This window comes from Cyprinus carpio, chromosome A11, assembly GCF_018340385.1.
Source record: "Cyprinus carpio isolate SPL01 chromosome A11, ASM1834038v1, whole genome shotgun sequence".
NCBI classification, from domain to species: domain Eukaryota; kingdom Metazoa; phylum Chordata; class Actinopteri; order Cypriniformes; family Cyprinidae; genus Cyprinus; species Cyprinus carpio.
In genome coordinates this window covers 4968100-4993587 of record NC_056582.1, presented here as the reverse complement: position 1 = coordinate 4993587, position 25488 = coordinate 4968100, and the positions used below count along the sequence as shown (strand labels likewise).

General features: G+C 36.2%; 2 protein-coding genes across 3 annotated transcripts; both read right to left on the bottom strand.

Moving 5' to 3' along the window:
• Positions 1 to 3311: 3311 nt before the first annotated feature.
• On the bottom strand, positions 3312 to 8223 carry LOC109075578 (zinc finger protein 184-like). 2 transcript variants are annotated; one of them, XM_019091472.2, is made up of 3 exons: positions 7930 to 8223; positions 4895 to 5470; positions 3312 to 3934 (listed from the first exon to the last, which is right to left on the bottom strand). In XM_019091472.2, exons 1-3 carry the CDS (start codon positions 8093 to 8095, stop codon positions 3486 to 3488), a joined length of 1191 nt encoding a protein of 396 aa, XP_018947017.1. In that variant the 5' UTR covers positions 8096 to 8223; the 3' UTR covers positions 3312 to 3485. The 2 variants fall into 2 exon arrangements, with proteins under 2 accessions (XP_018947017.1, XP_018947019.1); XM_019091474.2 differs by having other exon boundaries at positions 3312 to 3916; positions 7930 to 8217.
• A 1847-nt stretch (positions 8224 to 10070) lies between these two features.
• On the bottom strand, positions 10071 to 24851 carry LOC109071697 (cadherin-like protein 26). The gene is made up of 18 exons (XM_042766010.1): positions 23936 to 24851; positions 23570 to 23823; positions 22689 to 22805; positions 22075 to 22224; positions 21852 to 21996; positions 19046 to 19209; positions 18574 to 18702; positions 18074 to 18256; positions 14043 to 14338; positions 13025 to 13167; positions 12539 to 12766; positions 12191 to 12412; positions 11444 to 11565; positions 11238 to 11333; positions 11027 to 11116; positions 10890 to 10931; positions 10717 to 10803; positions 10071 to 10625 (listed from the first exon to the last, which is right to left on the bottom strand). The coding sequence occupies exons 2-18, from the start codon at positions 23594 to 23596 to the stop codon at positions 10392 to 10394; spliced, it is 2475 nt and encodes an 824-aa protein (XP_042621944.1). The 5' UTR covers positions 23597 to 23823; positions 23936 to 24851; the 3' UTR covers positions 10071 to 10391.
• Positions 24852 to 25488: the final 637 nt, after the last annotated feature.

Genomic DNA, 25488 nt, shown 5'->3' with positions numbered 1-25488 from the left:
GGGACCTATTTATGATGGAAAAGAAAGGTAAGTGAAATATGAACTGGGAATAAATGATCTGCAGTCATATTTTGCATGTACCTAGGAACCAACTAAAAAAATAAATAAGTGGTTGATTCATTTTAAAGTGGTTGTATCATTTTAAACTTTCCAGAAAAAAAAGGTAGAATATAGGGCCTGAAACTTTTTTGTTTTGTTTCATTCATCAAAGGAGGTGCACTGCACAACATTATAACTGCTGTGTATTATCGAAATCAGGAGATATCATATTATTAAAATCGGGAGATATCAGGAAATATGTCTTCATTTTACATGACATTTAAAAATTTAGCAACCCAGTGAACCTAATTTGTGATTATCAAGGGATAAATATTTAACAAACATTTAGATATAATGATGACATTTAAAAAGTTACTAAATATATAAAATGAAATAAATGCCAAATTAAAACAAGAAACGTCAGGATAGGTAACAGGGTTGCAAATTCAGCTGCATGTCACTCAGTACGGCTAGTTTGGGAGCTAATACTGGTTTGTAGTTTATTCTGAAAAATACTGGTTTAATTTTTACTGGTTTATTTACAAGAATTACCTTCTACTGTAACACCTTTGCTCATTAATTACTTTTAGATGCCAATTATGCATCCATTTTGCTACAAGCATTTGATAATTCCCAGTTCTGGAGGTATTTATACCATTTGCCTTACATCAAAACAACTGAAGCACCTGATCATGGGAACTTGTGCTCTGAAAATCTGGCACCTTCAAATGCTGTTTAACAGCAGTGAATACACGGCTTAAAGTCATTATGCCATGTTTATGATATATTTAGGGTGGAATTGTCTCTTTTTTTACAAAGCTTGCTGTCCTCAATTGCATGACCTGTCCAGATTACCAAATGACAGAAAAAAAGGGGTGTGAAATGATATCCAAGTAAGTCAATAATGACGTTTTCTTTTTAGGTGTACTATTCCTTTTTGTACGTTAGAGACACTAACATCTTTTCCAATCACTTTTTTGAAGGATACACCCAATAAAATATACTAGTTGTACATAGTTTATTGTTTTTATATTAAAACTATATCAGCCACAATGCATCAATGCTCCTCCATTATTCAGACAGAAGGTTATGGTGGATTCTGGTATTTGAAGATAATAATCTATTCAAATACACTGGCGCCCTTTGCTGGCCTTTTGAGAAACGATCACGAGCACGACATGAGTATGAGACTAACGCTAGCCTACCACTTTTGATATAGCTTTTTCCCAAGCTGCCTGTCTCCTGCTCATAATGACACTAATCAAAACGCGATCTTAATCACTAAACATTAGGTGTTAATATACACGCAAACTTTACATTTGAGTTCAGGGCCGCTGCTGACCAAATGGGTGCAGAATTGTATTGTTGTGCCTCCTCCCCCAAATATTATAGAAATTAAAATAAATAAATAAATAAAAATTGTAACTAAATTGCATTATTTACAAATTACAATTGTAGCTCTAAAGCAAAAAAATAAATAAACAAAAAATACAAACTCTAATTACACACATTAAATAAGAATAAATATTAACAAAATAAATAATAATAAATTGAATCAAAAATCAACTGCATATATATATATATATATATGCAATAGATATTATTTACATTATGTGAAAGCATATTTTCTTAGTGATAGATGCTATTTACACTGAGTCAGGGCCGGACTGGGACTCAATTTAAGACTGGGAAATCTCACACTCATCCAGGCCACACAGAAAAAAAGGGGCCAAAATTGTACATTTTGGGGTACAACAGCTTGACACTGTAGCAGTACACCGTACATATTAGTACATTAAGAGTAGTAATTCCTACCCTTAAGGTACTAATTTGTAGGCGTAAAAATAATTTGTAGGAGCAAATATGTTCTTTTAAGGGTCCTGTTCCAGTGACAAGCTGTTGTATCCCAAAAGGTGCAATTTTGGCCCCTTATTTCCTGTATATATTCTATACATCCATAACAATTTCTGAAACCAGACAACCCTATTATTTGTATGGCCATCATATAAAAAAAAAAAAAAAAAGTCTAAAAAATTAAAGGTTCTCTCTTGCACTGCACCTTCCCCCCAAAAGCACATTTAGCAAAATATTTTTTAATTATCAATATTGACCAAAATTCAATCCTTATTGTCTAGTCTAGCAAACAATACTCCTCTGACTGTACTGCCCTTCTGTAGTGGTTTCCTCATCACACCTCTGGATTTTCCCATCTCTCTTTCGGTAAGCTTACCCATGTTGTCCCATTGTTTATCATCCAAAATTACACCATCATCCATCCATTGCTCACCTCCACTGTTGTGTCAAAAGCACCATCATAAACTACACCTAGTGTAGTTTACTTTGTGTGTGTGTGTGTGTATAGTTTTAATGAAGGGATTAAATCTCTCAGGTTTCATTAAAAAATATTTGAATTTGCGTTTAGAAGTTAAATGAAAATCTCATGGGTATGGAATGACATTTTGGAATGAGTATTTTTTCCCCCACTTTAAGGTAAGACTGAATACTTAAAGTTTAAACTTCTTAAAGTTAAAGTTTACTACTTCCTATTGCGTCTCCTGGATCTGAACCCATGTTCTGACTGTAAACATGTACATGTTCATAAGGGCTGATAAAATGAAGTCTGTTTACTGCTGCTGGAAAACTGACAGACATCAGAATTCAGCATGAAGCTCAACCCATTCAAACAAACAGAATCTTTGTAACTGTGTGCATGCTTGTACTTTGCACTTACTCCAGATTTCTCTCAACATGGGGACAGAAGATCTGTCAGTCAATAAATGAGAAAACTACAGTAACTAGCATTACTTATTTGAAAATGTAACTCAGAGAGATCACGAAACTCACGTTACTTGCAAAGTCTCACCCCCAACACTATAGGCATATATATTGTTCTTACTTGCATGATTGTAAAGGATATTAGAGGTTTACATTAAAGATTTAACACAAATAAATCAATTTCCCTAACTCGAGCACATATTCTATAATGGCTTTTCCTGCCATTAGAGCACTTTGAAACAAAATAAATTTCGCTAAAAAAAAAATACTCCTTACTAAGAAAAAGCACACTGCAAACTATATGAAATAAAGCTTAATAAGCATAAGTTGCCTTTGGTTTGCTTGCTGGGAAATAATGACAAACTCATTAAAGCAGTGTTTAATGAAGCTTTAAAAAGAACTGCACAATGATGACCTATTGAATTTCAGAGATTATTATAATATATGTACTATATAAAAAATAAAAATAAATAAATGGTGGAAGTTAGAAACACAAATCACTATGAAGGTGCTTTTAATGACAGACATGAGAGAAAAGAAGAATATGCATCTACAATACATGAGATAAAAGTCTCTCTGTAACATGAAGTATTGGGAATGTACATTTGAAATTCAAAATTAATATACTATTCTAATTTCTTTGCTAAAGGGGTAAGTAAAAATGTACAGGTTTATGTTTTTTCCTTTGATAACAGTGACATATCTCCTTCATGATGCTTAATTATATGTGATCTTGCTTGATTCCACTGAACAAACGCCTTTCCACATTTACTACATCCAAATGGCTTTTCACCAGTGTGAATTCTTAAATGCTCTGCGAGATGCCAGCTCTTAAAGAATCTTCTGCCACAAAATATACAGGGGTAGTTTCGATCACATTGGTGCAAAAGCATGTGGTTTTTCAGGCTCTTTTGACGTTTGAATGGCCGGTCACATATCTTGCAACACAAAGAAAACTTCTCAGGGCCCTGAGCAGAGAGACTTAGTCTAGTAGATTGCCGTGAGTTTGCGTTCACATTTACGCTGTCCGGCTGCAGAATTATTTCCACATGGGAGAGCTGTGAGCTCACTGGTTCTTCGGGCCGATTCTTTGCTCGTCTTTCTGTAGGGAAAGAAATGTCTACAAATGTGATTATCGATTAAAAACACAAAGTTGATATGGGTTACTCCATAAGACGATATAACTGCACCAATTTAAAGAGATACTCCACCCCAAAATGAAAAATTTCATTCAGTCATTAATCACTTACCACCATGTCGTTCCAAACCCGTAAAAAAAGCTTTGTTTGTCTTCGGAACATGATTTAAGATATTTTGGATGAAAACCGGGAGGCTTGTGACTGTCCCATAGACTGCCATTTTAGCGAATCTGAGCTGTACGCAGGCAGCTTACGGTCTTCTGTGTCAGCCACGCCACAAGGATACGTTTTCTACATAAATTTACGCTTTGATTTGAAAGAAAACAGCGCATCCTTGTGGCGCGGCTGACACAGAAGACCGTAAGCTGCCTGCGTACAGCTCAGATTCGCCAAAATGGTGCTACACTAATGTGGAGTGACATAGAGGGGACAAATAGTTGAATAAAGTAGCTATTTTTGTTTTCTTCGCATACAAAGAGTATTCTCATTGCTTCATAGTGTTACGGTTGAACCACTGATGGCAGATGGACTATTCTGATGATGTCTTTCATATCTTTTCTGGACCTTGACAGTGTTATTTACTTGGCAGTGTATGGGACAGTCACAAGCCTCCCGGTTTTCATCCAAAATATTTTAATTTATGTTCCGAAGACGAACGGAGCATTTACGGGTTTGGAACGACATGGAGGTAAGTGATTAATGTCAAAATATTAATTTTGGGGTGGAGTATCCCTTTAAGACATCTTTCGGTTCACTTTATAAATACCTCAGTGACTCAAATACTGCGTTTAATTTTATTTTACACTCAAAGCAATCACATTGCTTCATGAAACTATTGGAGTCACATGGATCACTTACCTTTGGAGCAAGAAAGTTTCAAATGCATGGATAAATACCAGGTAAGATTTTACGGAGAAATTAATAAATAGTGTGGTAATCACCTGTATGAAGTCTCTCATGTTCTTTCAACTGGAATTTCGATTTAAAACGACTCCCACATGAAACACAGCAGAAAGGCGCCATGTTCTGATGCACCAGCATGTGTCTCTGCAAACTTCCTTTGGTGCTGAAAGACTTATGACAAATCTTGCATATTGAAGCGTTCTGGTGATTTTGAACTCCCTTTTGTAACACCTCATCAGAGATTTCAATGTAACCTTGAAGAGGCGGTGGGTCTTGTTCAGGTACTGGAATTTCAGCGTGCCAGTTGCTGCCTGACTGCACTGCGGATGAGTTTGATTCACTGGCCTGATTATCACACTGCTCAGACTTAACTGTGATGGATGACTGTGGATCTGTGCCACCACTATAATCATTGTTCAACAGCACATTCGGCAAAAGTGAGAGGGACTGATGAGGTTCCTGCCATTCAAAATCTTCAGAAAGGTGTGAAGTAGTGGTAGAAGCTTCATGAGTCAAAGGCTCATGGGACATCACAGTGGCAACTTCCATCTTTACTCGTATTTCTGAGAGCTCTGAACCCACTGGACCTTGCAGAACTCCATCTTGCTGAGTATCTGTGTGACATGAAGCACAAAATTACGTTTTAACTGTAGAACAGAGAAACAAATGGATATCAATGCTCAAGTCAACACAAAATGCCATTCACAATCCATTTTACTGGTAAAGGCTGGAATACCTTACACAACTTTTTTATAAAGATATGAAATATGGGGCAGATCTGCAGAAAACTGTAAAGTGTATAATGGGAAAAGACTCAGATATTTTAGCTTCATAGCAATGCAACCCTCTACATTGCAAGTAAACCACTCGCATATGCGACTAAATCTTCACTCTGGGCGTCTATATAATGTCAATCGAAGGCGCACGACAATACTTTGTTGTATTTTCCTGTCAAAATAACGGAGTTAATTTAAAATTATTCAGCCTTTAAAAACAAGCAGAACATATGCCGGTTTCTCCGGTAGTGGGCGGAGCTAATGCGCAAAAGGCAATTGGCTGGCACTCATCTATTACCGTCCCTGTTTTGATTTCAGCTATTCATTTCGAGCGAACCCTGACAACTTGATAAATATTTATGAACCCAGCAGCTCATTAATACTTGGTGTGTTGTATTTTGTTAGTTTAGTAGTAGTATTAGTAGTATTATCATAATAGTCATAGTTAACAGTAATTAAGGCTTTTTTTTTGTGCAGAAACATTAAATGATCTCCAGTCTTAAATTCAGTTAAAATGACAAATATGCATTCATACATGGTTACCAAGTTTTAGTTTTAATCAAAAAACTTCTATCATTAAAAAGTGCTTAATTATCATAATATCATAATATAATGCTTGATTGACTGATTAAGAAGTGTGTGTGTGTGTGTGTGTGTGTGTGTAATAGTGTAGTATATCAGTCTGGCAAGTAAACGAAAAATGTACAAGCCAATGGCTATTATATTGCCAAGGTGTGCGTAGAGGGTTGCAATGCATAGTTGATATATAAAAAATTAAATAATAATAAAAATAAAAATAAATAAAACTGGATGACTAGTAATTTCCTACTGTTAAATTCTGGTGTTAATTATTGTACCAAAAACTTGTAATCACCACATGATATAACCTAGAACACTGTCTAACACTTGATGGCTGCTCTGTCAATTCTTCGTCATCAGTTAGGATCCTAGGTGTGCTATTTGATAGCAATCTTTCCTTAGAAAACCATGTTTCTAGCATTTGTAAAACTGCATTTTTCCATCTCAAAAATATATCTAAATTACGGCCTATGCTCTCAATGTCAAATGCAGAAATGTTAATCCATGCGTTTATGACCTCAAGGTTAGACTATTGTAATGCTTTATTGGGTGGTTGTTCTGCACGCTTAGTAAACAAACTCCAGTTAGTCCAAAATGCAGCAGCTAGAGTTCTTACTAGAACCAGGAAGTATGATCATATTAGCCCGGTCCTGTCAACGCTGCACTGGCTCCCTATCAAACATCGTATAGATTTTAAAAACTTGTTAATTACTTATAAAGCCCTGAATGGTTTAGCTCCTCAGTACTTGAGTCAGCTCATATCACATTATAGTCCTCCACGTACGGTGCAATCTCAAAACTCTGTTCATTTGATAATACCTAGAATATCAAAGTCAACTGCGGGCGGCAGATCCTTCTCCTATTTAGCGCCTAAACTCTGGAATAACCTACCTAACATTGTTCGGGAGGCAGACACACTCTTGCAGTTTAAATCTAGATTAAAGACTCATCTCTTTAACCTGGCTTACACATAACATACTAATACACTTCTAATATCCAAATCCGTTAAAGGATTTTCAGGCTGCATTAATTAGGTAAACCGGAACCGGGAACACTTCCCATAACACCCGATGTACTTGCTACATCGTAAGAAGAATGGCATCTACGCTAATATTAGTCTGTTTCTCTCTTATTCCGAGGTCACCGTAGCCACCAGATCCAGTCTTTATCCGGATCAGATGGTGGATAAACACCTAGAGACAACCTCTACAGCCCTGAACCACAGGAACCAGACAAGTTCCTGCACAAAATTAAATCGACTTTATTTATTTTATATTAAATCTACTTTTTATGATCATAAAACTAAACATTTAAATAATTTACTAAGAGATATTGTGAGATATAAAGTGATAAACTGATTTTTTGCAAGTAGTCTGTTAAACTGTAAAAAAAAAAAAAAAAAAAAAAAATTAAATCTGAAAATCTCATTGATCAGAACTTTATCTTTTTGTCAATATAAATAACACCTGCACCTACATGCATATTTTTTGCTCAGTTTGGGACGAGGTGAGGTGAGCTGAGCTCCATATTTTGTTTCTTTTACGCTATTATTATACATGTCAGGCTTTACAGGATTTCAGTTTAAGGTTTAAGTATTTCAATTAATTAATTTATATATATATATATATATATATATATATATATATATATATATATATATAGATAGCATATTTACACGGACCAATAAAAAAACAGTTTATAGTGAATGTTTGACTGACCATGGTGTGTTTCAGTAAGTGCGCTCCTCAGACAACAATTCTCCTGCTTCAAGCGCTCTATCTCCTGCTCGTATTCAGTGATATTGTCTTTGAGAGCGTTGAATATTTCTTCGGCTACTGCTGTCATGCGTTTCATTAAAAACGAATGAATAGACACAAGTCCCATCTTGATCTGTTTTGTTTTTTTGTTTTTTGTCACAAACTCTCTCTTCCGTCTATTTGCGGCTTCTTCTGTTTCTTCTTCTTCGTTTAGAATTTGCGGCAGACTAGACGCATCAAAAGCGTATCGCTGCCCTCCTCAGTCCACTTGAAGAGCTGCGCTTAGAGATTAAATTCTCTCATAAAATCTAGTTAGGTGTAAAAGATTTCCAACAGCCTTTGTTGTTTCGTAGTCCTTGTTATTAAGAACTGATTTTAAAGATAAAATGAAACTCCAGATTCCAACACTTCTTTTGATGTTTTATTGTGGTTGGCAAACCAGCTAAAATGCTGCATTACCGTCTTCAGCTGGACAGAGGTGTGAAGCGTTGACAGAGAGAAGAAAAACACTCTTTGAATAGTCATCCTACTTCATCCTATAAATCCTTCCATTTAACGTTTTTTTTTAAGATAGTTTAATATTATCCAGTATATTTTTACTTGTCCCAGGGAACAAATGAGATATTGTAATGTAAAGCTAATGCACATTTATCTGTGCAAACTTTTCTCTTTCTTCTCGTCTTGCAATGTTATGTTACATGCTCAACTCTTCTTGACCACAGTAGCCTACATAAACAATCCTGTTTCATGTTTCTATGTTCTTCTTAGTAATGGCTGATTTAAACTAGAGAAAATGAGTGATTATGGTATAAAATTGTCTCCCCAATTGCCATTTTTATTTTCAGTCTACAGACAGATAAAGGTATTTTGCCCATCTTCATCTGCATTGCAGGTATTGGGGAAAATCTAAATGCACCTATTCTTAAAAGACTGTGCCTGCTCTGCTTAAGTAACGTTTTCTTCTTTGTCGTCTTTTCTTTGTCATCTTATTTTGTGCCTTATGGTGATTAGCCTACTATTTGTTGCAATACTGCCACCTTCCAAAACTTTAAGCAGTGATCTTATTTCGAATTTCGAAAGCCCTGCTGAAAAAAACAGCATATGCTGGTGAGGTATGTTTTGATGCTGGTATGCTGGTTTATGCTGGTCCTTTTGCTGGTTTATGCTGGTCCTTTTTGCTGGTTTATGCTGGTCCTTTTTGCTGGTTTATGCTGGTCCTTTTTGCTGGTTTATGCTGGTCCAAGCATAAACCAGCAAAGGACCAGCATAAACCAGCAAAGGACCAGCATAAACCAGCAAAAAGGACCAGCATAAACCAGCAAAAGGACAAGCATAAACCAGCAAAGGACCAGCATAAACCAGCAAAAGGACCAGCATAAACCAGCAAAGGACCAGCATAAGGCCCTATAATCCCAGCCATATGAGGCTCTCAGTTTGGCTACTTGCATAAATTCAACTATACATGTTTTCAACAGTTGAAAAGCAAATATTGGTTGCATGCATGATGTCAGTTTTTCTTATCCACCAAAACAAAAGTCTGTGGCATATTGGTTTATTATAAGCAATGTAAATAAGTGCCTCATCAGTTCAATATCTATACTAAATTGTAGGATTTCAGAAATGTCTTTTCAGAAAGCTCTGTTTTTGTGATCACTCGTGGTATTGAAGGTGGAAGAGAGCACTGGTCATTCACTCCCTCCACCTACAAATCCTGCCGGCACCGAGACGCAAACCTGCATCCTTTGGGTTACATGTCTGACTCTCTAACCATTATAGGCCATGACTGCCCCTAAAGTAAGACAGGTGTGTGGTTATAGAGATCTCAAAAAAAAAAAACATTCTCTAAACAAACCTTTTATATAAGAAAATAAGATAAGAAATGTTTTCTACTTCAATCACTGGGTCAAAGGCAAAAATACATTGCTACAGGTAAATCATTAATTTTTGGACTATTCCATGATTTCCTTCATATATTTGTACATATTTTTTAATTATGTAAGGATAAAAATCCATTTAAATGTCATATGTTAAGATATACAATCCTCTCACAAAACAGGCAGTACAACTAAGGAAATATTAATAAAGATATAATTCTAAGTAACCCTGAGTACAATATTTTAATTGCATTATATGTTTTAAAATATGTAAACATGAATGAAATAGATCATTGTAGTTTCTGAAATTGAGGTACATTACTAATAACTTTTCCTTACAGGTGCATTTTACTTGCGCTTGAAATATATCTCAAAATAAAACTCAAAGGGAGAATTTCACTCACAAAGATCATTCTAATCCCAATCAAACTGAGGAGTTTATCTATGAAGGACATTTTTAAAAATCTCTCCACTGATTTTTTTCCCCCACAACAATTAGCCTTCTCTTCAAAACGTCGGTGAAACATCTTCATCCTCCTGATCACTAGACTATCTGGTCCTATTCTTCATCGCTTCTGGTTTTAACATTGTCTCTGGGCTACAGAGAGAAGCCAGGTGCTTAAATGCTGGTCCAAGATCAGAGAGCTGCTCAGGATCAAACTCATTCATAGGCAGGTCTATGGGATCCAGGTCTACAAAATGATCAGGGTTGTCCTCAAGGGCGTAAAGCTGAGGTTCGTAATCAAGCAACTCTTTTTCTAGGCACTGTATTGAATGCAGCCTCTGAAAGTTGAGAAAGAATTATGTTTAGTCAGTGAATGAGTGTTGAATTTATCTCTTGCGTGCATGGGTGGAAAACTGAAGGCGAACGTACCTGCGAGAGCAAGCTTTGTAAAGTCGAGTGGCTGATGAAACAGGTACCTCGTCGTCTTCGTGAGCTCCTCCTGCTAAATGTAGAACCCTAAGGGTGTAAGAATAATCCTGTATATTACAAGTTTCACCGAACATTAACAAGTTTAAACATGTCTATAAATGATAAAGGTTTACCTGGTAGCGGTTGTCACTCTGATACTGTTTCCACATCCATGTCTGTTGGTACAGTAAATACTGAACCTCCACTTTTAATTTCAAATTATATTTGCTTGTGACAGTTTCATAAATGAGATATTGAACTGTTGTATTACCTCACTGGAATCGCACTGTGATCTGTCTCTAGACCAGCACTCATCGATTTGAACTGGGAGACTCTGAGCGGCTATAATTTTGCTAGATACCTGTAATCAACAAATAAAATTAATACAATACAATGTTTTATAGTGTAAAGAGTGACAGTGGCTCTTTAAGAATTTCTTAGTTGTTCCAAGACCTCATTATGCAACAAATAGAAATGTTTACCCTCTGAAAGTCAGCTGTCTGTTGAATCCCATAATTGACAAGAGTTGCATCCTTTGAGTGACTTACAGATGTTTTCTTCAGTAGAATAGTCGGGACCTTTATGAATGTAAATAATAGAGCAGAACAGTCATTCATTGTCTTTGTATTAGACTTCACTGTGAAAGTGCCATTTAGCTTTTCATTAGAAATCTTAATGAAGGTATTACCACACAATCAGTGCCAGGTTTCTCTATGTTAGAAGGCAGAAGGGCATCTTCTAAGACACTGTCTACCTGCGCCAGAGACTTCACAGTCCCACAAGAGCAAGTGAGAGACAGCAACAGACATGCTAAAAGGAAAAGCGACTTTCAGATTCAACATGCTTTTACTTCTTAGACAACTTATTAGAAGTTAGTGCACATACATTTGTGTATAATCCTAATGGAAAATCACCAGTTCAGGTGTATACCTGTTGTATTCAGTTTGGATTAAAAAAAAAAAGCAAGCAACATTCCCAAAAGAATATATTTAAAGAAACAATTTTGTTTAAATAGCATTTTCACTCGACCCCAGTCTGTTGTTGGGCAGAACACACTGCAATAATTACACTGGGTTATATATAAGCACACACATATACATATAATTTTATTGTATTGTTAATACATAACATAAGATATGATACATATTTTAAAAAAGAATATATAGTTCCTATATGCTTTGCATAAGACAATGTGAGTAAAAAATTATTGGGGATTTCGGAGTTCTTATTTTAGTATTATGTTTTGTTTTCAGACTACTTCATTTGGTCATGTCAAAATAACTCAATTTGCGAAATTTATGAAATAATTTAAAAAAAATATATTATGTTACTTAACTGTCCTCCTGCCCCAATAATAGTAGGATAGGACAACACAGGATAGGAAATGTCTTTATCAAATCATTTTATAGGGAATTTAACAGAATCCTGTGCTCACCCAAAATCATCAGCACGGCAAGGATGGTAATTCCTTTCATGCCACTTCCCACTTTTTGCTGTGTGTTACGCTGCGTCAGACAGTTTGGTGAAACCACACAATCACACAAAGCAACAGAGAGGTTCTGGAGGACAAACCTGCCCTGTTTATCAGAGATTTTCACAATCAGTGTGTACAGACTGGTATGAACACTTTTATCCTTCACCAGATGCACTGTGGTACCTAAAAGACAACACAAAAAAGATGTAAGGTGATGCATCAGAGTTTAGTAAAAGGCTAATCTAATGTTGAGAAGACTATAAGGTTCTATATAAAGCATTATATATAACTTTTTTAACTATTATTTACCATGACTGGGGTCAAAGCTCCATTCTTTCTTATGATCTCCTACTATTTCAAAACTGAACGGGCCGCTGTACGGATCTCCATCGAGGTCAAAGGCTGTGATCTCTGCGTGTGACACTTCATCAGACTGGCAGAGAGAAATCATGTTCTCCTTCAAAAGGGGGACATTGTCGTTTTTGTCTTCAATGTAGATCTGAATGGTAGCAGTGCTTGTCATTGGAGGATGGTCATCTGGTGTGAAAAATCAGTCAATTAAATGATAAAAATGAAAAAAGAATACTTCTATAGAGGTGATAATAGTTTTAGTAAACTATGTAGGTATCGTCTCTTTCTATAGCTCAAGATGCTGGAATAGGCTCTAGCATCCCTAAGACACTACATAGGACAAGCAGTTTGGAACATGGGAGGATGGATGGATGAATGTAGTTGTTACCAGTTTATTTGCAAGCCAAATGCAAAAAAATAAAAAATAAATAAAAATTGTATTACCCTTCTCTGTCACAAGGACAGTGACTGTATAAGTCCCATTGGTCACATGACTTGACTCTCTGTCCAAAGACTCTTTTACAAAGATTTCCCCAGTTGTTTTGTCTACTCTGAACCAGCCTGCAGGCTCCTGATCAATAGAATACCTGATGGGGGGAAGAAAAAAAAATTGTTAACAAACATACCGTCTCTGTCACGATCACCAGCTGGAGTGCCTTTGATAACCACCAGAGGGCACTCCATCCTATACCTCTGTCACTCAGTCTTGGACTTCATTTCCCATAACCCTTTGCACGGACTCATCAGCACTCATTATTTGCACTTTTGTTTGGGTAACCCTGTCTGCTCACCAGGCATTGGTTCACAAAATGAACCAATGCCTGGTTCATTTTGGCATTCATTGCTTGTATGTCATTACTGCAATTCTAAGCCTTGTATCCTGGTTCTCCTGTGTTATGGTTCCTGGTCTTGTTATTCTGCCTGTTTTCTGGATTACTCTGCTTGCCTCAGCCCCTTACTCTGTCGTTGTTTTTGATTGCCTGTTTGTCTATGCCTGTTTTTGGATTATGTTTGTGGACTACCCCTTCAATAAACTATTGCATTTGGATCGTGTCCCATGCAGTTTATGGCAGTCTGGATCCCCCATATAGAATGGTACCAAAGGTATTTGGACCCGTTAATATTCGATATAAAATATCAAGCATATAATTTTTCAATAACTTTTAAGCAACTGGTTTCAAGGTTAGATATTTAAAAGAAGAATTAACTTCAGCTGTCAAACAGTGGCCTCTATAGAGTAACGACAGGTTAGTTAATTACATTGACATCAATATATCTATTGTTGTATCATCTAAAACCATGGAGCAAACTTCCCTATATGAAATGTTTTTTCTTGAAAACTGTGTTTGTACCATATTTTTATCTTCTTTTAATAGAATGTAATTACAGGGCACATTTTAACTATTGCTTCATTGTCCAGAAAGTTCTTGGAGCCAGATTATTCTGATGATTGCACACATACTCAAGTTTGTGGCGACGTCCAGTGTCAGGATCGACTGCTGTCACTTTGTCCACAAAAGCTCCAACAACACCATTTTCTTCCAAAATTACTTTTCTTACTGGATCTAGGAAGAACGGGGGGTCATTGGCATCTTCCACTGTAATGGTAATATCCCTAGAGGATGGTTTTGCTGGATTTGTGATGATTGTCCAGAGCCCATCAGCAGATCTCTCTTTAACCTCACAAGAGAAATAAGACTCTTCGTTCTCTACAAAGATGGTGAGTTTTTGTTCTGCTTTTTCTTCAAAGTCTAAGGGTTAAAAAAAAAAAGAGAAATAAGAATATTAGTTATATATTATACATACAACCTCAGTATCCTATACAAGGTAAATGTATACCATGATTACAGGCAATTTTACTAAACATATTTCATAATAGCAACACTGTGAATTCAAACTGAATGATTTCACTTAATTAGTCTATAGATTTTAATGAACAGCAAAGACATCTGGAATGTACGTCTAACTTGTTGAACAATAACCCCATGAATTACATTAAGTATTAAAATGTAAACATAATAACACTAGTACCAGCATGCTGCTCAGGTCCCAGTTCTCTATGGAGTTACTTTTGTCTTTTTTATTCAATAAAATATACTGGGCATCATTTACAAAATTATCGTATGACAGAAAATTGGGTGTACGTTCGTTTCAATACAAAACTCGGAATTTATCAATATGGACATGAACGGCGGCTACGATCAAATCTCACGTCTGGTCTTAGCTTGTGTAGCTTACGCAAGATTTTTTTTATTTTGATTTTTTCTCTGCCTGAACTTGCACAAAGCATATAAATCTGGTGGAGAGTTGTAGAATGACAGCATTTTGTTGTTTGGGGTTATTTTCCTGTCTGACAACCGAAGCTCATTAGTCTATCACTGACCAGTTTTTTTTTCCTTCTTTCTTTTTTTGTTGTTGTTGTTGTTTTATTCAGGGCTTATCTTTATATGCATGAATAGCAGCATAAAAAAAACAGACCATGAGGTTTTACACAACAAGAAAAACAGAAATCAAGTCTATAAAAAGGATAAAATAAATAGGACCACACAAAATATATAATATAATATAATATAATATAATATAATTAACAGATTAACAAAAGGAAAAAACAACTGTGCAACAAGTTTGCTTCTTTTTGTGTCACTCTTAAGTATTAATGCATTTTATTTCTTTTCCTCATATCTTTATTTGATTTAGTCCATCTGATCACACAGGCACCTCACACACACACAAACAAACAACACTCTAACGTTGCCTGCATTTCAGCCATTCAGCTTCCAACTAAAATGCAGTCAACCAAACACAAGTTACACGTTTTATTTTTTTAAAAAAAGGTCCATTGTAAAATCAGCATGTAGCACCCAAACAAACATTTTTGCACATGTGAAGGATTTTACATGGATATTAGAACATGAGTGAAGCATAAAGCCTATTTATGCTACATAATGAATAATAGTTTAACAAGCAAATGTTACAAATATGGCAAAAATGGAAATTTGTATTCTTGTGGAATGAGACAGGCTTGTGAGCCCAATGCCGTTTCAGTTTTGCTTGTATACGGTGTATAATAAATGCCTCTATTGCCTTATAGTTTAATATATACTTTTATAACTACTTATTTGTCATTCTTGTTCTGAAGGCTGTTCAATTTAAAATATTTGTTGTAGACTGAGGGGAACTAATGTAAATAGGCTATAATGTTTATATTTACCAGTATTTTAATATACATATAAATTAATAAATGAATGTAGCCTAATTGTTTGCAATTACAAGGTTAATGGGTGTTTTTGGAGTAAGATCAATTTCTCTTTGATGAGATTAGGCTACTTCCTCTTTTTGGCTGGGTTTTGTTTCTCTGTGTTGTAAACTCTAGGGGCAAGGCTTCTAAACCAGGCTGTTTTTAGGGGCATGATATACAAATGACGTTTGTTTTCTGCCGCCACATTTATCAAATTGCAATCATTCGTATGATGAAATTGGCGGCATACGGATGTTTCATGAATCACACGCGAACGCTGTTGTAAGTTGATTTGTGTGCACAGATCTGCGCTCATTTCTATGTTAGATTGATAAATGAGGTCTTAATCTTTTGCTTGCGAGTTTAAAAGTTAAGTAATGCCACTCAGCAGGTGTTGCATGCATCAGTCCAAAATAAGTTAAATAAAAAGCACCCATCTATAAAAAAAAAAGTCTCACATGGCTCCGGGGGGTGAACAAACGCCTCCTGTAGTGAATTGATGCATCTTTGTAAGAAAAATATCCATATTCAAAACATAATAATCACTTTAATGTAGCTTGCGCCAACAGTTGTACATTGAAGCAGTTCAGGGCTGATTTGGGCATGTGCCATGAGTCCCGTGAAAATCAACATTTGTTAACAGGAGCAAAGGAATAAAAATTTTCTTACTTTAGCAAAGGAAAACCAGTCTCCTCTTGGCTTATTTCGAAATCCTCCGACACTCTTCTTTACTAATCCTTGTTTTGTACTTCTAATTAGCGACCGTTGTTTTGTTTTGATCTCTCCCCTGCGCTTCCATGTTTGTCACTTCTGAACGCGCATTCGCAAAGATGACCTCATACGTCATCCGTCAAACCCACTCATTGTTTTAAAATCAATTAATCATAACCAGTCTCTCCACACTAGCAGTTCCAGATTTCTCACTACTATGACGTCATAGTTGGGGAAAGTCCCACCCATTTGTTACGCTCCCTGCCCTATTAGCATATACACAGCCCTGAGTGAGAAGCAACGGTCCGCCATTACTGTTTTCTTGCTGCAGCTGCTGGAGGTACAATGTCAGCACCAAAGAGCCATTAAAAGTGTCATGTGTTGGGATGCATCAGTGAACAGGTGTCTTCATAGACCACTGAGGACATGGTGGTTAAACTTCATTTTCAAAGGAAACTTCTTTTGGACTGATGTATGCAACACCCGCTGAGTGGCATTGAATAGCTTGAAAGATCAAAGAAGATGTTTAATATAACTCCGACTGGATTCGTCTGAAAGAAGAAAGTCATATACACCTAGGATGACTTGAGGGTGAGTAATTTATGGGCTAATTTTCATTTTTTGGTGACCTAACCCTTTAAGAAAACTTTTTTGCAATCTTTTAAAATAATTAGTTTTACTCTCAAACACAGTATGTTTGATTGAAATTAAAAAAAAAAAAACTCCATAGATCTGGGGGAATCCTCCCTAATTGTGTAACTTTATCTTTTACTTAAGCAATAAAAATATTGTTTACTCAACAAATCCAAAAACAGTAACATGTCCACAAATACCTCATTAACTAATAGAAGGAAAAAAAAATAACCTCAAAACCATTCAGACTGACTTATAAATATTGTAAATGTTGATATTCAGATGAAATTACCAAGAAGAGCATAGTCATCCATTAAATGAATGACTCCATTAAATTCTATTCACATTTTAATTTGTTCGTTCAATTTAATGTTCTCAGCCAATCAGATTCACATACTCATTACTGTTTACTTGTATAAGCAGGACGTATTCATTGAACGCATTGTCTGTGTGCTGTTCGTATCTTCATCTTAGCCCCCTCTTCCCCAGCACGACCTGCCTAGATCTGCAATAGGGGATCTTCCTCTCTCTAGCAGCAGAAGCAGCAGCAGGAGCAGCATGTTTCCTTTAAAGTTTATGATCCGAGCATTTAGCAGAAGCAAGTCTACTTGCTCTGCAGCACTGTAGCAGACCTAGTCTGCTAAGACCAAACCTAAAAATAAAGATTTTACAATCTATCCTGAGAGATGTCATGCAATCTATCCAGAAAGTTGTCATAACTGAAATGTTTGAGCTTTTTTTTTGTGCATTCTGTGGTCAAGAGAAAAATAAGGTGGGGAGTGTAACATCTTGCCACATCTTACTCTACTAATGACCTATAAATGACTCAGTATCCCTGAATTTATTTTGTCTATATTGAGATGTAAACATAGCATGACATTTACAGAATCGCCTTTAGTGTGTAAACATACCTTAACCACTGTGAGGATTCCATCATTGGTGTCTGGATCAGTGTAGATGGAGAAGTGGCCACCTTTATCCCCTTGTATGGAGTATCTGACTCTCCATGCAGCTGTGAGACGTGTGTCAGCATCAGCTGCTTGTATTATAAGAGGTGAAGTACCATTTGTTCCTTCCAACACCTTAGCTGAACCCTGGAGGAGTGGGAAAATGTTAAAATAATTAAACCAAATACGAAAGAGCGATTGAACACAAAAGATGATAACTGGAAGAATGTTCGTAAACAAACAGTTGCTGGTAGCCACTGACTTCCATAGTATGGAGAAAAAAAATACAATAAAATTCAATGGCTACCACCAACTGTTTCTTTACCAACATTCTTTGAAATATGATCTTTTGTGTTCAGCAAAAGAAAGAAACTCATACAGGTTAGGAACAACATGAGAGTGAGTAAATGACAATTTTTTATTATTTTTTTGGAGGGGGGTGAACTAACTCCTTTTACACTAACCGTTTGCCCTGTGATAACCGGTAGATGGTTGTTGCCATCCTGAAGGTTGACAATTATGGAAGCTGTGCTTGACAGCTTAACAACTCCACGGTCCTTTGCTTCAACAGTTATAGTGTATTTATTAGCCACCTGAAAAGAAAACTTGTTAGACTCTTCACACACATACTCAAAAAAAGAAAAAAAAAATTACACGCTAACATCAAATCACCTGGCAAATGTCAAGATATTTTAAAGACAAGTTTCACATGTTTCACTGAAACTGGACTGTGATGCCAGTTGGTCTGTCAGGCACAAACATGATGGCTCATGTCTTGTTACTGAAATACCCCAATCCTAGCATGACACAGGCATGCATATATGCTATAGGCCACTCAGTATGTTAAACACTGTACAAGTAACAACAAATTATAAATATATGCATTGACTTATCATTTCTGTACTTGCGAATTATGCCTTCATTGGGCTTTTTTACCTCGTAATCAAAGCATCCTTTAAAAGATATTGCACCACTTTTTTGCATGTAGAATTCCACATTTTTAGTTGTTGGAGTGACAGAAGTAATTTTGTAGTCAATGGTGGAATTTGGAGTTCCTGCTGCATCCTTATCAATTGCTAATACACCTACAATAAAACCACCTGCAAAAAGACAATATCAAGATGTTAATTCATTCACAAATTAAGATAATAAACTAGACAGTTGAATAGAATGAACTAATCAGACACAGTGTAAAACTGGGAAACAAGAGGAAAGACAACAAACAAAGTCCATGATCGTGACAGTACTACCCCTCCGGCCAGGCACGACTTCAAGCCATGACAAAAACAACACAGGAGGGACGGAGGTGACTAAGGAGGAGGAGGACACAGGGGCAGAGTTGGGATGGAAACAGGGGATGGCAAAAGGCAGGAAGGCAGGTGGATGAATAGGGTGGTGATGACGGAGGGAGGACCCATGGAGGAATCAGGAGGAACCATGGTGGATCAGAGAGAGGGAGGAGCCAGGATGGGGACAGGAGGGACTTGGAGCAGGATGAGCCAGACGGGACCCAGACTGCAGCCTACATGATGGCCTATGGTGGAGACGATGAAGGGAGGAGCCATGGTGGAGGAATGGCTGATGACTCCAGGGAGCCGACCAACAGCCTACGAGCCAGGGCAACGGAAAGGGGCCGGAGGGCCAAGGTGGAGCAGATGGCACAGGCAACCGAGGCGTAGGCAGGGATCCGGAAGGCTGCGGTGGAGCCGGAGCGACAGAGGACCAAGGTGGAGCTTGAGGGAGGGAGAAGCCCAATGGAGTCAGTGGGGCAGATTGACAAGGTGCAGCCAGAGGAGTGGAGTCCTGAGGCGATGGCGGGTCGACGACAGACCAAGGCGGAGCCGGAGGGACGAGGGAGCCAGGCGGCCTGATGAGCCACGGCAGAGATGAAGGAGATAGGAGCCATGGTGGAGCCGCTGGGTCGATGGGCCGAGGCGAAGTCTGGGACTCGGGGGCAAGGGATCTTCCAGCCACAACGCCGATGGAGAATGGCAAACCCACATCACAGATAGTGGGCTGAGGGTGAGCTGAGGGGCTTACAGGGGACAGCGGAGGTGGTGATGAGGACTGATGAAGAGGTGGTGGGAAATGTCTAGAAATAGTCTGGTGTGATCCTCAAGGGAAAGTTCCTCCTGCTCCAGCAGGAGGAGGAGGAAGTTTGGGTGATCCATAACAAAAAAAATAAATAAAAGACATTCAAAAACGAAAAAAAAATGAGGGAAACGCCGCTAAACTTCTTATTTGGATCTTTTGTCACAATCAGGTGCACTCAAAACAATCACGAAGATGATGAAGGTAAAATTATCTTTAATACTCCACACAGAAGGTAAATACACAAGAGGAAGGCTTAGCACACGTGAAAACATAGACGAGATCCGACAAACAGACAGGAACTTAAATACACAGGCAAATTAAGATAATTCACTAGACACAGGTGAACAGAATGAACTAATCAGACACGAGGGAAAACTAGGTCAAAACAGGAAAACGAGGAAAGACAACAAACTAAAAGTCCATGATCATGACAATAGTACATGCAAAGATAAGGTTGATTTGATTTGTTTATTAGTGAATGAAATTAGTGAAAACTGATTAAATGTTAACTTTTAATAAAGATAAAAATGTTTTAACTGTAAGTCATATAATATTAAAAGCATCTATCAAATGTACAAATATAAATTTATAAGCTTTTAACTGCTGTGACTGAATGATTAAAATAGTCATTTGAACTTGAGAATGGAAGCAGACTGAATCGCTCGATTCTTTTCGTATTTCGCAGTTCATCGAAAAGATCTGACTTGAAACATTTGTTCATAAATCAGACACTCTTACTTATCTTAGGGATATGAAGATTTTAATGAATAACAATAATAATAATGAATATATTTTTTGTCACACAAAGTTTGTTTGGCAGCAAAAATCTTGAAATATATAAGACAAGTCATATAGACCACCTTAACATTACTTTCACTGTGCTATTTTTTTAACTCTTTTGTTTCAATTTTGAACTCTCCATTTATTGTAATTGTATGGAAAAAAGCAACCAGTACTTAAAAAAAATGTTCCACAGAAGAAAGTAACTAATAAAGGTTTGCAATGACATCGATCATAATCAATTAGCACAAAATAAACTTATGCCTTTAAAATCTCAGTGATGTTAAGAGGTCACATATTTGCCATAGCCACAGTATTTACTAATTCATATTTTTAAGCTTTTCATAAAAGCTTATTCATAAAAGCAAATATATTTGTGTTTCTTCAACTATGGGAGTAATTTGTAATGAAGGTTAGTGTAACTCGTATAATTATAATTTAATATTTTTTCCATATTTTAATCAAACAAATTTTCTGAAGAATTTAATGAATATAATTGTCTTGGATTTAGACTTTTAGTCTTAAAATATGTAAATCAACAATAACATGTACATTATTTATACAGTTATTATGATAAAGAGTTAAATAAATATATTTCAAGAATCATTGTGAAATTTACTATATTACAATTGTCTCATATGAGGCAATGTGTAAAAGCAGAATTGTGAATATTTTTACTGATCGACATTCCCAATCAAGTTTAATTGTTAAATTATGTATATATATATATATATATATATATATATATATATATATATATATATTGTATTTATGATGCAACAAAATTTAACTTGTAGTCCAAAGGTGCAATGTTAGATGCACATGATTATAGCTGATAAAAATGAAACAGTTCGGGATTGATACTGACCTTGTTTTGTTGCTTCTTCTATAGTGACATCATAAACCTTCCTCTGGAATACCGGCGGGTTGTCGTTGATGTCCAGTATGTTGACCTCCATGCCTAGTTGTGTATCTACGGCCAAGTTGGACTTATTTCTTGCTTGAAAAGTCAGCTTTGAAGGGATGATTAAATTAATTTCAAGCTTATGTCCTTCATATTACCATCTAATGAAAAATCTGATTCCACTTACCATCAGAACGCTGTACTGCTCATAGTCGACTTTCCTGTGGACTTTAATGACTCCTGTTTTTGGATCGATTGACAGGACACCCTTTGGGTCTTCGTCCACACCTTTGCCTTTTAGCATGAACTCCACTAAATAGCTACGGTCCAGTTTAATCTAGAATTTGGGGAAAGAAATGTTCTCAAAGGCAATTTTATAATATTGTCACCTTACTGGATAACTACTTTATATTTTGTCATTTAACTGATACTTTTTAAGCAAGGAATTTCATGTAGTTTTTCATAATAACTTTAATGCATACCATCCTGCATTATTTGATAAAAAATACAATAATATTATGAAATATTATGATATAAGTTTCTATTTAAATATATTTTAAAATACAACATTAATGGAATTATAATAAAAATTGTAATACATTTTAATTACATTTAATTAATAAAGCAGATTTTTCATCATTATTTCAGGCTTCAGTGCCACATTATATATATTTTTTTATTCTTTTATGAATGGAAAGTTCAAAATATTTAATTTCTTTAATTTAAATTATACCACCCCAATCAATATGCTTTCATTTAATACCAATATGCAGAACATTATTTTAGAGAAATGATATTTACCTGGCCCAGATCATAAGGGAAAGGCCCCGGGTGTTCCTCCACAATGTCAAACGAGTCTATAATCCAGGACCTTTTATGGCGTCTGAGAGGCTCCGTGCTGCACAGACAGACAATTCCCTTTCAACAGAAACAATGTGTGTTATTTACTGGCTTTAAACATTTTACATAAACTAAGAGCAGAAAAAACCTAAAACTAAAATAATTTTTCAAAAGCACATCACCTAAATGATGTGAACATGATGCAACAGCTTTGTTTTACCATTGAAAATGCCATTCAGTCATTAACATTCAGATCATTTTTAGTAATTTCTGTCATAAAAGCATGGTCAAAGGACAACTCTTTTTTTTTTTTTTTTTTTTTTTTTTTTGAGCCTACTTTTTAAATTTGCTCTGTATGTTTACCTGAGAGAATTTAAAGTTGTGAAACTGGTTTGGGAAAGGCCATATACTATAGACTAGATTTTCTCAACTGACCCCCAAAAAAAGAACTCTATAGGCGCTCATGTTACACGAATGCACATATGAAATCACAGACTTCCATAAAATGTATAATATTAATAATTAGTGTATTCTTCTATTATTAATTATAATGATATTATTCTATTAATTATATCTTTGCCTCACAGATTACTGATTAAGATCGAGGTCCGACAATCACAATATCTGAACAATTATTCAATATGACTGAATTGGGTACTGTTAAGGTAGAAATAACTTCTCAAGGTAAAAACAGCACATTTTTACTATTACTTTCCTTTGCAAAACAATGTAAAAAGTAATTTACACCAAACAAGCAACAAAATAAAAAGACATTTTGATTTAAGATCTTACTGAATCTTGACCTATTGAATAACTGTGACAACAATACAAACTATACTTACCATAAGCACCAAGTAGCTGAACATCATTGTAGCCGTAATAATTTCAGTTCATAATATGAGGTAGAACGCATTAACACTGGAATCTCACAAACTCTCACGCTCAGACCTGCTTCTGCATTGGACTGAGAGCTGAGATCATACCTGTGTAGTGCAGAAGTACAGGTAACTACACCCCGGGGCAGTGCTAGTTATATAGTACCAGTATGCAGTGTACACATGAAGACATTATAGAGAGAGAGAGATTACACATGTTTCTATAGGGGGAGAGAGAGAGAGATAAAAGGATTTTTTACAAAATTATTTGATACTTATATAATACTTAAAATAATATTTTCAGAAAAATACATTTTAGTTTATATTTCTTACCCCACTTGCAGATTGTCTTGTTTTGAGCATGAATCTCACAAAGTGATGTCAAAAGTCAAAAATGGCAGCAGGTTAAGAAGAATAAACATTTGATATTTTTACTGGAGATTTTTTGTAGTGCATTTATCCATTGTTAGCCATCAACATGGATTCAGATTACATCCAAATCCAAATTGTAGTGCATGAACTGCAGAAGTAGTCACTCGAGCCCAACCAGGTGTCAGTCAATCACCAGTTCATTGGTCACACATACCTGCAACCACACCTGCAACATCTGTGTTACCAGCCAGAGAGGAAACCACACTTATTTCACTTCAATAACAGGCAGTTGATTGAAATAATAATTCACAAAAATGAAAAACAGCACCAAATACTGACCATTCCTTTCAAACTCCAAAAAGGCATCAACGAAAAGCCTATGCAACGTTTGCACTATATTCCAAGTATACTGAAGTCATGCAATCATGCATGCTGTGTTTATTGATGTCAAGCCTGTTCAGGGCCCAATTTGTGAAACCAAGAATAAAGGCAAATTACATTTTGTAGCTTGCACAAAAGGGTGGTATTGCCCAAAATTCACACATTTAAGTTTATACTCATTGCGATTTCTGTACTCTTTTGATATACCACAATTTTAATGTTTTATAAGTTGCATAAAATGTGGATTGGATCATTTACAAGTGGCACTCCTGGCCCTCCATGTGTGTCACTGTTTAAATGACAGATCTGTGAGTAACATGAAAATCTTTTTTTCATGTCAAAATACCATGTTGGCAGCTCAATCATATTTTTAGCCTTTTCTCTTATGTTTGTCTTTGAATAACATTTGCTTGAATGACACCGCACTACACGTTTTGGTCTTGGCAACCAAGAGCAATCACATTAAAGGGATACTCCACCCCAAAATGAAAATTTTGTCATTAATCACTTACCCCCATGTCGTTCCAAACCCGTAAAAGCTTTGTTCGTCTTCGGAACACAATTTAAGATATTTTGGATGGGATGTCACTGTATGCTGTGTATGCTCTTCTGTATCATCCACGCCACAAGGATGCGAAAGAAAACAGCGCATCCTTTTGGTGCGGATGATACAGAAGAGCATATGCAGCATACGGTGATATAAAGAGACACAGAGGAGACTGCTGACAAAGGAATTGTTCAATAAAGTCATTATTTTTGTTTTCTTCGCTTACAAAAATGATTCCCATCGCTTCATATAACCCAGATTGCACGTCTGATGGCAGATGGAGTATTCTGATGACAACTTTCATATCTTTTCTTGACCTTGACACTGTTATTTATTTGGCAGTCTATGGGACAGTCACAGGCCTCCCGGTTTTCATCCAAAATATCTTAAATTGTGTTCTGAAGACGAACAAAGCTTTTACGGATTTGGAACGACATGGAGGTAAGTGATTAAAGACAACATTTTCATTTTGGGGTGGAGTATCCCTTTAACAGACTGCTGTTCAGGAACTTACTGTCACTTTTTACAAGTACATCTGTCATTTTTAAAGGCTTAAATGTGCAGTCCGAGGTGAGTTTAAAATCAT